Source organism: Suillus subalutaceus (genome assembly GCF_016647625.1).
Source record: "Suillus subalutaceus strain FC151 chromosome Unknown DFJ58scaffold_25, whole genome shotgun sequence".
Taxonomy (NCBI): Eukaryota; Fungi; Basidiomycota; class Agaricomycetes; order Boletales; family Suillaceae; genus Suillus; species Suillus subalutaceus.
The window spans coordinates 355,966-369,494 of NW_024540274.1; the positions used below are offsets into that span (position 1 = coordinate 355,966).

General features: G+C 47.6%; 5 protein-coding genes across 5 annotated transcripts; 2 read left to right on the top strand and 3 right to left on the bottom strand.

Moving 5' to 3' along the window:
* Positions 1-813: 813 nt before the first annotated feature.
* On the bottom strand, positions 814-3,564 carry DFJ58DRAFT_839339 (uncharacterized protein; the record flags this gene model as incomplete). Its single annotated transcript, XM_041392516.1, has 9 exons — positions 814-845; positions 1,065-1,392; positions 1,438-1,752; positions 1,802-1,978; positions 2,108-2,167; positions 2,212-2,565; positions 2,623-2,792; positions 2,832-2,944; positions 3,023-3,564. The coding sequence occupies 9 exons, from the start codon at positions 3,562-3,564 to the stop codon at positions 814-816; spliced, it is 2,091 nt and encodes a 696-aa protein (XP_041246613.1).
* A 148-nt stretch (positions 3,565-3,712) lies between these two features.
* On the top strand, positions 3,713-4,081 carry DFJ58DRAFT_725310 (uncharacterized protein; the record flags this gene model as incomplete). The annotated part of the gene is made up of 2 exons (XM_041385221.1): positions 3,713-3,735; positions 3,787-4,081. 2 exons carry the CDS (start codon positions 3,713-3,715, stop codon positions 4,079-4,081), a joined length of 318 nt encoding a protein of 105 aa, XP_041246614.1.
* A 1,228-nt stretch (positions 4,082-5,309) lies between these two features.
* On the bottom strand, positions 5,310-6,301 carry DFJ58DRAFT_725311 (uncharacterized protein; the record flags this gene model as incomplete). Its single annotated transcript, XM_041385222.1, has 2 exons — positions 5,310-6,070; positions 6,124-6,301. 2 exons carry the CDS (start codon positions 6,299-6,301, stop codon positions 5,310-5,312), a joined length of 939 nt encoding a protein of 312 aa, XP_041246615.1.
* Positions 6,302-8,313: 2,012 nt separating this feature from the next.
* DFJ58DRAFT_725312 (uncharacterized protein) lies at positions 8,314-9,297 on the bottom strand (the record flags this gene model as incomplete). The annotated part of the gene is made up of 4 exons (XM_041385223.1): positions 8,314-8,541; positions 8,592-8,890; positions 8,940-9,117; positions 9,163-9,297. The coding sequence occupies 4 exons, from the start codon at positions 9,295-9,297 to the stop codon at positions 8,314-8,316; spliced, it is 840 nt and encodes a 279-aa protein (XP_041246616.1).
* A 2,820-nt stretch (positions 9,298-12,117) lies between these two features.
* Positions 12,118-12,964, top strand: DFJ58DRAFT_725314 (uncharacterized protein; the record flags this gene model as incomplete). The annotated part of the gene is made up of 4 exons (XM_041385224.1): positions 12,118-12,358; positions 12,403-12,501; positions 12,553-12,711; positions 12,768-12,964. 4 exons carry the CDS (start codon positions 12,118-12,120, stop codon positions 12,962-12,964), a joined length of 696 nt encoding a protein of 231 aa, XP_041246617.1.
* Between the last annotated feature and the right edge of the window lie 565 nt (positions 12,965-13,529).

Genomic DNA, 13,529 nt, shown 5'->3' on the forward strand with positions numbered 1-13,529 from the left:
GGTATGAATATATGGATGTATGAAGGTGTACGGATCCAAACTGATAGTGGACTGGAGGACTGAAGGCATGGATAAGGGTATGGGGTCATGGATAAGGGTATGGAGGTCCGGATGTGCATCTGGAAGGCATGGGAACATCATTGGACGAAGGTCCGGAATACGGGATATGACAAGATCCCTGATAATGATGAATCCATGCTGGACTATACCCATGTAAATTATGCAAGGACACACCTGAACCAAGTAACAAGGTTAATGGACTAATGTTCTGTGACTGTTGCAAGATCTCCAAATATTAGTCAGCATCTACCAAAACTTTAAACAGATATATGCTGCACCAGAGAAGTCAAGAAAAGAAGGGCAGGCACACCTAGGCCTGAAGACTGAAATGCAGAGATCATTCAAGGTGCCATGACCACAGGGGAGTGCACCAGTGTGATCTCAAGTTTTATAAACAAGGTCACCACAAGCTTGCAAAACTCGACTTGTGAAGATCCTACATAAAAATCGCCAGTGTTTTGCTACTTGAGCACTTACAGATCAAGTACAACCTTGGCAGGCACCCATCAGACTGAAGTAAAACCTTGTTGTAGAAGTTTGGTAACCATAGAATATGCATCAGGAAAACAACCGGTTGCTTATCTCACTTTATTTGTCACTTAATTATGTGAAAAGAAGTATTAAGTCATTTGAGTGAAAAAGTGCAAGCCACTTAATTAAGCCCACTCCATCTCTGAATTTCCGCTTACTCAACACTTATTTTGCTTAAAAAACCAGATAAAGCGGCACAAGTCTTTCATAAAAAGGGGCATACTACACGATAAGCAGAAAATTAAGGAAACTTGCTAATATGAAAAGTGGGACAGCAGTACAGGAAAAAAAGGGGGGAATGCGGGAGCAAATAGAGCAGTGGGAGCAAATGGAGCAGCGGCAGATGCAGTAAAAGATGATAGTGACAGCCTGGAGTTCGATGTAGGATAGTGAAAATCATGCAGACACAACAAATAGAAAAATTCTGAGGTCGTGAATGTCAGTGAGATTAAACCTGAATGATAATGACTTACAAAGCATAGCACGCTCATCGTCCTCAGACTCCTCATCATCAAATGAGCCCTGTGCTGGATCCATCGCATCGCTCGACATAGTACAGGCACGTGCCATCTGTATCGTAGTCTCTATGTATCCAGCAGGCTTGTTCGAGATAGACTTGATGAACGAGTTAGTCACTTTAGTCCAGCGAGCCCCTGAAAATAAGAATGGGGTGTTGGTCATTTTGCTGGTGGTTTTGTTGAGGATTTTTGGTAGCTTGATAGCGAGTTTACCTGAGCCAGCCGCTAAGACTTCCTTGACTTTCAAATGCTTGTCTGCAAACATATTGAGGGCACGTTCAATCTAAAATAATATGTGTGAATTAAACCATCTGAAGATCAAACTTACTGCTGCAGCAGAAAGGGCAATAACGCCTGACATCCCAAGTGTCACGAGTGCATGCATGTCGAGTTTGGGAACATCCACATACCCACTGATGGCATTGAGATGCGCAGTACCCAACAACTGCAAAACAAAGGGAGAATGGTACACTGTGAGGGGATTCGGCTCATCAGGATCCTGAAACAAGAATGCATAACCTGCAATTAAAGACTTGGCGAGTTCAACAAGATCGCAGTCAGAATTTCGCATCAAAAAGTCCAGGACGATGACTATGCCTGTAGAGCTAAAATTGCTGTGCCATTCGGATATACACTGCGCTGTCTAATTACAAATACAGTCAGTCAAGCTCGACAGTAAAAAATAGACTTACCAGGGAGTGTATCACACCACCATGAACGATAGTGATGTTAAGTTCCTTGTATACCACATTAAAAATGAGCTGGGCATGAAGGAGAAGGACGTCATCTGGGATGTTCCAGATATCACCATAACTCCCGGCCCACAACATGACAGTAGGGAGATACTTCTTTGTCCAGCGCTGATCTACCTGCATCATAGCAGGTAAGTCAACATTACGATAGGCGCTCCGAGATTTTATTCACTCTGGCGCAGTGTCCATGTTCAACTGGTGTTTGACAGCAGGAGTGTTGTGGGCATGTGTAACGGATGACTCGACCTTGGCCTTTTTTAGAGCAGGCGGCTTGCTGTCAGCAGTAGAAGCAACAGATACAGACGTCTATGAGAGTGTCAGAATGAGCACAATTAACAGTTCACACTTACTGAAGATGTTGTGCGCTGAATCTTCTCCTTCTTTAGTACCACAGGTTCAGGCTGAGACTCTTCATCAGAAACCATAATCAGGTCCTCAAAAGCAGGACCATCAATGTCCATGGACCAGTCAGACACCACAGACGCCTCCTTATCATCATCTAAGGCATCATCCACCAGAGTTTTCCACTTGAGGGTCCAGAGAGTGTCGATTTGTGTGAATGGAGGCTTGGGCTCCAGTGAGTACTGTTCCTGCTCTGCAAATGAAGTCGCCAAATCTTCATCCGAGTCATATGCTCCTGATGGTACTGATGTGGAAGTTGCCTTTGGCTCAAAGTCCACATTATCTTCAAATATTGAGACTACCTGCGGAACAATTAATGAGTGGATACTAGTACTAACGATCCAATAGCATTCAATTACCTTCGATTTTCCCTTGCCTTGCACAATAGTGGCCTCATGCTCCAGGGTATCATCGATGGCATCTGCAAAACTGCCTATGAGGGCGTCATCTGCATCTGGAATTTCAGCTGGAACCACAGGCTTCCAAATCAGGACCTGCACATCAGAAGTTGCTGCCGTAGAAGCAGTGCCTTGTGAGAAAATGGAGGTCAGAGGTGCTCAAGTAATACTTGATGCAGATGGTAGTGGCTTTGGATGTTCTAATTTTCCCAGCGGCTTAATGTTGGAAACCCAGTTGGTGACCTGGCCACCCAATGCGAATTTCTGAGTGATTGCATTGAAACTAGTGGTAAGATTGAGGAAATGTAATGTTGATTTGGTGAGAAGTAACATCAGTGATGGGTAAGAGAAGAAGCCTTACAGCACTGAGTCTTTCCCATCAGATACATGTGCCACACCGTCGGTGTTGTCACTTTCCCTTTTTGATGGTGCTTCGTTGATCTTCTTTTGCATGTTGCTGATGGCATCCTTTATCAGTGTCTTTCCACCTTTCTTCGTTACCTTCTTCTTCGTCACTCCTACAGTTCCACTGTCCATCTGCTCAACAGTCTCCTGGAGGTTGTCGGCTTCATCAGCCTCCACCATGCTATCAGTATGATTGTCACTACTCCTTACTGCAGGCTTTATAGTCTTATGAACCCTTGGCTTGGGCATAACAGGGATCGCTTTTTTCGTGAGTAAATCCTCCTGCGCTTTCTCCATCTCATTCTGCATACCAGCCAGGCGCTTCAGTCCCTTGTCAGCCTGTGCCTCCTTTAATTCCTTGGCTTCCTTGAGGGCAAGGTCATCAGCATTCTTTTGTACCTTGGTACGTCTCTTGACCTGTGCGTTAAGCACTATCTGACCAGGCCGGGCAGTTGCATTTGATGGACAGGTGCAACAAGGAGCATCTATTGTAGACATGACTGAGGAGATGGGGTTACTGAGACGAGGACTTTCGCTGGAGTGAGACGTCAGGATTGTGAAGGTTGGAAGTTCAAAAATTTAGTAAGTCCCCAAACAAGTATATCGACTGTGGCATGCACACGCTAATTGGATTATAGTATTCGGCATGGCTCTCAAGGTTCCCATACGGTTCGACTCTTCTCTTCATTTTACGTTTAGGATGTCTCATTATGCTTGCAGGGACCACAGCGCTCATCAGATTCCCTGCGGTTACTTGCACTGCGAACACCACTTCAAAACTCAGGCAGGGCACACAAAGCACTGGAATGCTTTGCATCCAACATTCACCTCAGCTCCTACCACTAGTGTCTCTTATTCGGCTACAGTCGAAGATGAGCCAGAGGAACTGCATGACAACTTCTTCGCAGGGGACAACTTCCCCGCAGGCTCGTTTGATGCGGGCCAGGCTCTCGACAAGCCTGACAATCTGGCACATACTGCAGTCACTTTACCCTTGATAAATACATACAACTAATGTTGAAATATCCATGTTCCACACATGTCAGCCAATGTGGGCCCATCAATGTATTGTTGTGATACATACAGGTGGGCCCATGCCAAGTATGTATGTGATACCAACAGTGGGCCCATAGTATGTGGTATAGTAGATAAGTGTACACTTTCCTATTGCATTTGGTAGGTATTGTGTGGTAGGTAGTGTATGAAATATATGCCTGATATGAACAGGTCGGCCGAGTGGGCAGTGGTACTGATATATACAGATGGGCCGACACCCCTATGTCAAGTGTGTATGTGATACCAACAGTGGGCCCATAGTGTGGTATAGTAGATAAGTGTACACTTTCCTATTGCATTTGGTAGGTATTGTGTGGTAGGTAGTGGATGAAATATGTACCCGATATGAACAGGTCAGCTGAGTGGGCAGTGGTACCGATATATACAAATGGGCCGACACCCAAAGCATATAGATGTGTCATGGACACTGCTCTGTCAATGGATTGGTCTTACAAATATACTTGCCCATGATAGACTCGGGAAGTCGGTCAATCGGTCGGTCAAATATGTGAACATTGGGTCTGTCCCCTGAGTCACTTGTGCAAAATATACTTGTCAGGACTACGTCAGTCAAGTATGAGGTGGTCGGTCAATAGCTCGGTCATATGTGATGTATGAGAGACATGGTCGGTGGTAATGGAATGGCTTACAGAATACACTGGCCCCATGATAGATGGGTGGTTGGTTGGTTGGTTGGTTGGTTGGTTGGTTGGTCAAAACATGTCAGGTCAAATATGATGTATCATGGACTAGCTTACAACATATACCTCTGTGAAGATAGACAGGGTGATCAGTCAATAGCTTGGTCATATGTGATGTACGAGAGACATGGTCGGTGGTAATGGAATAGCTTACAGAATATACTGGCCTCATGATAGATGAGGGGGTCGGTCGGTCGGTCGGTCAAAACATGTTGGGTCAAATATGATGCATCATGTACTAGCTTACAATATATACCTCTGTGATGATAGACAGGATAGTCAGTCAATAGCTTGGTCATATGCAATGTAAGAGACACGATCGGTCAAATATATGGTCGGTCAAATACAATATATTACCGAAGCGCAATTGCTACATGGAATCACACAATCAATCACATTCAATCCAGGCCAAATCAATTTCATTCAATTCATGTAGACAACAGTATCTAACTAACTGATGTGTGCTACATAAGGGTATATTTGCGATCAAGGGAGGGAGGAAGTAGTAGAAGCAGGGCATGAAACACTCAAATCACATTGGATGGGGGGAGCAGATGAAGGACCAGCCTGCACTGACTCAGATGATGGTTGCCCACTGGTGAATGTGCTGCCTTGCACATCAGGGCGACCGAATGGGCAAGATGCTGAGGGTTGACCAATGGTGACAGAATCAGCATTGGGAGCAACCGAAGGGCCAAACACACCAGTCAAGTATTTGATGCCCATGTCTGTGGCCGTGGAAGCACCGGTCAGGCCAATCGCTGGTGGTGGGAAGGATGTGTTCAGGACCGAGCATTCCTGCCTCATTTTCTCCACCATGTTGGCAAGACCATTTACCACATCCACCGTGGCATTGAAGCTCAGTTGGACGTCAGAAAACTCGGCCCGCATAGAGGAGATGTGGGAGTCAAAGTCGTGCTCTATCGCATCCACCCTAGCAAGGGTGTTGCAGTTGGCCATTTCCATGGCAGCGACTCTAGCCACCAGAGAGACCACACGATCGTGGATAGTCGGTTCGGCTGACGAGGTGGTGGGTTTGGCCACAGGAGCAGGTGGTGGTGGTGGTGGTATGATGGGGGTTTTGTCAGTGACCTCCTGCCAATGGTCAGCAGGAAAGTCTTTCGCCGACGCCATGGCTGCCGGCCAATCGACGGTCTCACTTGGCATCACCGCAGTGACATCAGTCTGCTGCTCGGTATCGGCCGCATGAGACATAGCGACGTCTTCATCAGCCTCAACAGCGACATCTAAAATCAAGGTCAATATTGTTGACCTTTACAAAAAAAAACAGGTGACTCACCCTCATCATCCATGGCGTCCTCAGATTCTACCACAGGCGGTGGTAGACATGCATGGGAGGCCGCCCTTGTTGCCCTGGGCTGCGGTTTGGATGTGGAGACGAGTGGGGCCTTTGACCAAGGACGTGATGACCGCACCGGTGTAGAGACTCGCATTTCTGTGTGCTCATATGGGCTCATTTTATGAATTCTGACAACTGGCCTTCATGGCACAACTCGCACCATCATCCACTATGACTTCCACCATGGAGTGCACCACTTCCTGCGAAACGCGCCATAGGTGCGACACTTTCCCGCACAACACGCAGTATTCCCACATGCGTGCCTTGTGCACTTTCTCGCGCTTAAGCGCCCTGCGTCGTGCATCATCCAGGAGCATCCATCCATCGTCCAACCAGTCCCTTGGTATGTCCCTTTTCGTTATCTGACTATATTTGGCATATTACACTTCCTATTTCATCATGGACCCTTACTTTACATCACTTTACCTCACTTACATACTTAGAGCGCTCCCTATTTGGCTCCGAGCCCTGGGAGAGCGCTTAGGTAGAACTTATATACTCTCATGTTCGTTTTACACCCCACTTTACCACCAGCTTCCTACCACTCAGTATCTATCACCAGTTAGTTCCATGCAATGCATGTGTCCATCATCGTTTTGAGGCCCTAGCATCAGTCTATAGCTAGTGGCACTATCAGTATCCATCTAGATACGCGCTTTTCCTCTTATCAGTCTCAGTATACGTCTTCTACACTTGTGCACTGCTTGCACTACCTTCACTTCGCTTTCCCGCGCTTTCACCGCCATTCACCAGGGTTGTTCAGCATCATTCTGTGGATCCTTGCTTTCCTTGCTTCCCCTTTAGGGTCGAATGTTCTTGCATTCTGTGAGTATAGCAGCTAGGCTGAGCTGAGACTCACTTATACTGGCTGAGCACTTTTCTTATATGTGCCTGCCAGGTTGTGAGACCCACACTGGCTCGGCCATTTCTGGAAGCTTGTGAGGTACCGGTTGGTCGCATTTTACCTTCATCTCATAGCACCTGGCACAGGACTTTGTGATTTGGCCCTTGCGGCCGAGGGCAGCGATGTGGGTAACACAACTAAGGTGAACGCAAGTCAGATGACAAGCAAACACTCTCTATGTTGGGTCTTGATATGCCGTGCGATATGTTCGACCCTTAAGGGAAGCAAAGAAAGCAAGGATCCACGAAATGATGCTGATCAACCCTGATCAAAGGCAACAAAAGGGCGATGTAAGCACGAGAAACGCGCTCAAGGTGCACACGGGAAAGTGAAACGCGAAAAATGCGCGAAGTGTGGGAAGGCGAAAGTGCGAAAGGGCGAAAATGCGCGGAGAACAGGGATGGTAGTGCGAGCAGCGCACAAGTGTAGAGAGACGATAATATGGTGAAAAGCACGGATATAGATGGATACTGATACTGCCACTAGCTTTAGACTGATGCTAGGGCCTTAAGACAACGACGGACGCATGCATTGCATGGAACTAACTGCCCAGTACATGGTGCTAGAAAGATGTGGTAGGAAGCTGTGGTAGGAAGCTCGTCCTGTAAAACGAACATGAAAGTATGTAAGTTCTACCTAAGCGCTCTCCCAGGGCTCGGAGCCAAATAGGGAGCGCTCTAAGTATGTAAGTGAGGTAAAGTGATGTAAAGTAAGGGTGCATAACAAAATACAAAGTGTAATAGGCTAAATATGGTCTGATAACGAAAAGGGACACCTAGGAACTGGTTGGATGATGGATGGATGCTCCTGGATGATGCGTGATGGAGTGCGCTTAAGCGCGAGAAACGCGCTAAGCGCGCGCGCGGGAACGCGAAACGCGAAAGCGTGAGAAAGTGTTGCGCCTATGGTGTGCTTTGCAGGAGAGCTGTGCATTGTATGCGCAAATGACTGGAGACATAGCAGAAGTTGCGTATGGAGTAGGGCGACAAGTGCGAGAGAAATGTGCTAAGTGGGCGTGGGAATGCTGCGCGTTGTGTGTGGAATGACCAGAAACAAGATAGAAGTCGCATACAGATGATGGTGCGAGTCGTGCAGTAAAGGCCAGTTGCCAGAATTCGTAAAATGAGCCCATATGAGCCCACAGAAACGCGAGTCTCTACAGCGAGACATTTGAACTGGGCAGAACACCTCTTACAGGGTGGATCATATTAATTAATCGTTAGTAATCAGTCATGTATAGAACCGGCGAAACTCACCACATCACCCTCGGCGATCGTCACAGCCTGTTCCTTCTCCTTCTCCTTTCCCTTACCCTTCGGCGTTGGTCGGCCAATGCGCTCCTTGGTGTCGGCCTGGATATCTCTGAGTGGTGATGACCGAGGGGACGAGGTGAATCTCACCTGCTTCACCTTCTTGGCGGGGGCTGGAGTCTGAGGCACCGCCGCCTTAGATGGCTAAGGTGCTGTGAGTGATAGAGTAGAAAAAAAATGAATTAGAGGCGCACCTTTACCACAATGATGGTCTTGCCTGGCTGGCCATCATCATCTTCGGTGTCAGAGATGATGGCCTTCAACACGATCCTACGCTTCTTGCGTGAGACGTCGCCCGACTCACCTGACTCATCCTCCCTGGCTCGCCGAGTCCCCCGAACCGGCTGCTTCCCCTTATCGGCCGTCGGCTTGGCAGCCTTGATGGGAAGTGAGTCAATTGGTGGGACCGACATCACCTTGGGAGCTGGGGGCAGGACTGGGACTGGGACTGGGACTGGGACTGGGGTTGGCACTGGCGCCAGTGCAGGTGCAGCTATCATAATGTTAGCAAAAATGGTGCATTGAGAAAGAGGAAGACTCACCAAGCCCTTGTGTCTTGGGGAAGAAGGGGTGTGATTCAAAGCGGGAATCATCCACCCGCACACGTTCCCATTGGGGGACCTGACCGACGTTCATTGTCTCACGAACTTCAGCGGCTGCAGAGAGCAGCAACGGCGGAATGACCGACGCATTCCTGCCGTGTTGCTGGAGTGCTTGTGACTTTAGAGAGGTGAGTATCTTGCAAAGAAAGAAAGAAAGACTTACTACTAGCTTGGCAACTTCATGTGCCTGGTCAACCACCACCCGGCCATCTGACTGAAAGAGTTTGATCCAGTTGAGGTGTGAACGCAATGATTTGTCGGCGACCAACAAGGCATTGTTGGATTGTTGGGCAGACATGATGATGATGATGATGGTGGTGGTGGTGGTGGAGGTGGTGATGATGATGATGATGATGATGATGATGATGATGATGATGATGATGATGATGATGATGATGATGATGATGATGATGATGATGATGTGGGATGTTGACACAGTTATATAGGGAACGACTAGCTGTGGCCTTTGATGTGGACTTAGCAACAGTCAATGCAAATTGAAGTTGTGCCACCACCATGATTAGCCAAAATGAAATGTGGACACAACAATTGACACCGCCGGGTTTCGCCGAGTTGTGGCCTCAGTGGTCTAGTCATCCATTGTTGTATATATACTCCCAACTACAACCATTGCAAGTACATGGATTCTCGTGAAAATATCACTGACAAAGCTAGGAGACTACAGGATGAGCAGATCAAAACCAACAGCAATTTCTTTCTCACGTGGGACCAGTGGGTGCCACCAAAGTTAGGCCCGACTCGATCATTTCCACAGGAAAACCTTCCTGTTGGGTTCAAATACTCATTTCGGCCAAACCGTTCACCACCAACTTGCGCACCCAACAACAACAGGACGAAAGTCACACCATCAACCGTGCCAGTCAGGAAGGAAACCGCCGATGCACTTGCAAAAAAACATTTCGGCAAAGAAGGTAAGTGTCTTATGATATTGACTCGACATTCATTAATATTTGACAATTTTAGTTTTTGATATGTGCTGGAGCACTGAAGCTGAGCCCGAGACATCGGTGGAAACGCCGACCGCCTCATCATCGGCAAAACCCCAGTACAGCGGTGTGAAAGATTAATAGCAACTAGGCTGGTTAGAAACTAGCACTCTTATCCAAATAGGCGCGAGTGTAATATTCGACCCAAGAGGACTGCTATTGAAGCAACTCCCTTAAAAATACGCAAGGGTAGCGATGATGCAAAGGGCTGATAACCTATAGCGACCTAAGACCAAAAACCAATGAGTAGTGCTGTAGCGATCAGCGACTAGCGACAAGTGAGTTCCGACAGAGAAACGTGCGTATAAGTAAGTAGCGCTATGCAAGTTGTCCTATGCGACGTCCGACTAGCGACAGCAAGAAGAAATCAAAAGAAGGGAAAGCAAGGGATAAGGTATGATAGCGCAAGTGGAATGCCCGATAGCGACGAGATTATAGCTCGACTACTGACAGCGATCCCGACATTGCGAAGATCAAACTTATGAAGGAACTTTAGCGACACGCACTCGAAGCAAGTCAAGTGACACGCGGTCAGAGAGATTGGCAAGAGCGGAATCGATTTGCACCAAAAACTAGGATATAGCGACTAAAGTGACTTCGATACCAGCAAAGGTCCGGGGAAGGGAAGTACTGTACTGTATGTGCAATGGGTCATTTTATCATACTGCGTAAAAGTTCGGGAATGCGTAGGCGAGAATAGTAGCGACACTGATGGAGACACGATGTAGCGACAGGTAATAAGACATGCAGCGCAGCGGAACATGAGGATGCATGTAATAAGACCTGCAACTGATGAGTAGCGACGTTTAATGAAAAATAATGCACCAGCGGAGGTAGGTGGACATAGGCAGGACATGGGAGGACAGAATACCTAGGCGTCAGGCCGGACAGCGCGCTATGGGAGAAAAGCGGTTCCAAAGCAGATAGCTTGGGAGCTGAATAGCGCTGGTGACTAGCGCTTTACTCTTTTCCTCAAGGTAAGGCAAATTGTGCCTATGACACTCATACGCGCCTAGCGCTGGTATGATTGTCACAGCGGTCAAAGTAAGTTCATGTCATCTTCTATTCTCAATCTCATGGATATGTACTAATACATTGTTATTCTAGCATTTGAGATGTGCTGGGACGTCGAAAGTGATCCAGCGCCCACCGTCAATGCACCAGTCAGTGCACTGGTCAATGCACCAGTCAGTGCACCAGTCAATGCACCAGTCAGTGCACCGGTCAATGCACCGGCCGAAGCATCATCGGCCAACACAGACTATGGTGGCCAAGGTAAGTCTTGTGCCAGTCGCATAGCTTGAGTCATTGCTCACAGGTATATGTTAAGACTGTACTCAAGTAGTATCGGATCCGAAGGGCTTCGGCCTCAGCTCGTGCGCTGTGCCCCTTTCCTGAGTCTTGCCCCTTATTTCAGAGTGCTAGAGTATCGTGTCTAGTGAGACGGATAAGTATCGTATCAGATCCATTAAGGCTTCTGGATATTGAACATATAGAGTAACGGCTAATCCAGATCGGATCTGAACTAGAAACTAACGGGTGAAGACTGTCCGAAGACAGAGACGGATATATAGACTATAGGAATCAATCCTAAGTCTCGGAGTAGACAAGAGTATCGTACTCAAGTCCGGACGGATAACGGAGGGACTTAGAGTCCAGGCAGAATGAGTGCAATCTAAGATGATATTCAAACTGATCTACTACAGCGCATGTACAAGGGTTTATATACTACGGATAACTAATGGAATGATCAATAAGCAAGGACGCGAGGCTATGTACGAAGTATAAGCAAAGTATGTGTACAGCATATTGGTAAGTCAGATGGATAATGAATCATAACTGGGAATGAAGTATAAGCTAAAGCGGATCAGTAAGTGTAGTGGATCAGTAAGCATAACGGAAGTAAAGGATAACCGGTATACCGGTGTACAGGAATGCCAAAAGGAGATGAACGATAGTTAGAGTTATATGAACAGGACATGAAATAAGGATTAGATCGGATCTGTGGACCGGACGACGGATATGTCCATCGGATCTGGATCAGATCTGAGATCCGGATCTTCGGATCTGTACCCAGGAATATGGTATATGACAGTATATTAGATTACAATATGTGTTGGAACCCCGATACTCCTCCAGCCGCAGGTCCATATGCCCTTTGTTGGGATGAGCCGAGCTCATCACAGGTAGGCTCGGTCCCTGCAATCACTGTAGAAGCAGCCACACCACTGGCTGCCGCTACATATGATGTTTGCTGGGATGGGGACCCTCAGTCGACAACAGCCGATGTAGGCCACCCGTATGACATGTGTTGGGATGACCGACCGGCAACCTCGGCCGCAGGATACCAAGGTGAGTATCGGTGGTTTGTGTCAGTTGCTTCGACTCATTTGCAGGTGGTTTTGACATGTGCTGGGGAGATGCCCAATTAGGTGGAGATGGTGACTGTGAAGGTCATCTTACTGCGGCGCCCACCACCGGCTCGGTTAACTCAGGTCGGTCGGTCGTTTTGACACGGCACAGATGATGCTAACTATTACATGCAGGGGTGAACAACTCAGAATCACCTGGGAGTCAAGATATTCAGGCATCACTGGCACCCTCTTCAGCACCAAGCGAAGGCTCGACAATAACACAGGTTGAAGCTGGGGAGGAATTGTTGCGCCGAGCCGACAACCGGCTGGACAGACTTTGCGCCATCCTGAGTGAGTTAATGGCTTCCCTGCCCGTTGCTGTCATAATGTTGACCACCATTGTAAAGGAGATAATGAAAGCGAGGCTGTCACGGAGATCATCCGTGCCAACCAGGCCTTGATCACAAATTATCAAAACGCCCGCAACCAATATGTTACCGCCACCAATGATATGGCCAAGATTCAACACATGCTGCAAATGTTCAGGCAGATTGATGATCCACTGACTGTCTTGGAGCTAGGTAGGAAGAAAGCAGGCGGCTGACATTGACATATGCACAGTGTAGTGTAGTGTAGTGTAGTGTATGTAACATGTAACAATAACAAATGTGTACTTATGACCGTTGACCAATGACCAATGACCAATCCAAGTTCGCTGAATTAGATGTAGTCGGTATACCTCTTGGGCTTTTGCCGAGTGTGTGTGACTTGTGTATTCTCAGCATTGCTCCTGGTGCCTTTTGCTGGTGCATCAGAGGGAACACCGGGGGCAAATCTGGCCTACTTGGCCTTCCTCAGTGCACAATCTCTGGTAGCGGGCACATTCTTTGGCTGCCTCTCTTGCACCACAGGAGATGCATCTCTGGTAGCCCTTGTCTGTGTCAATGCTGGTGGCTGTATCATTGGCGATGCACCAAGGTGTTCCAGACCTCGGCAAGTTTCGATACCCCGGCGAGTTGACCTTGGGCCGAAGGAGTGGGTAACATGGCTGGCTTCAGTTGACTGATCTGATTCCTCAGTTACATGAGGTACAGAAATATTGGTCTTTGCTGTAGGAGGTGTTCAGTGATGGGAGACCGATGGTTGGTCTTTATGACCTCTGGCACGCT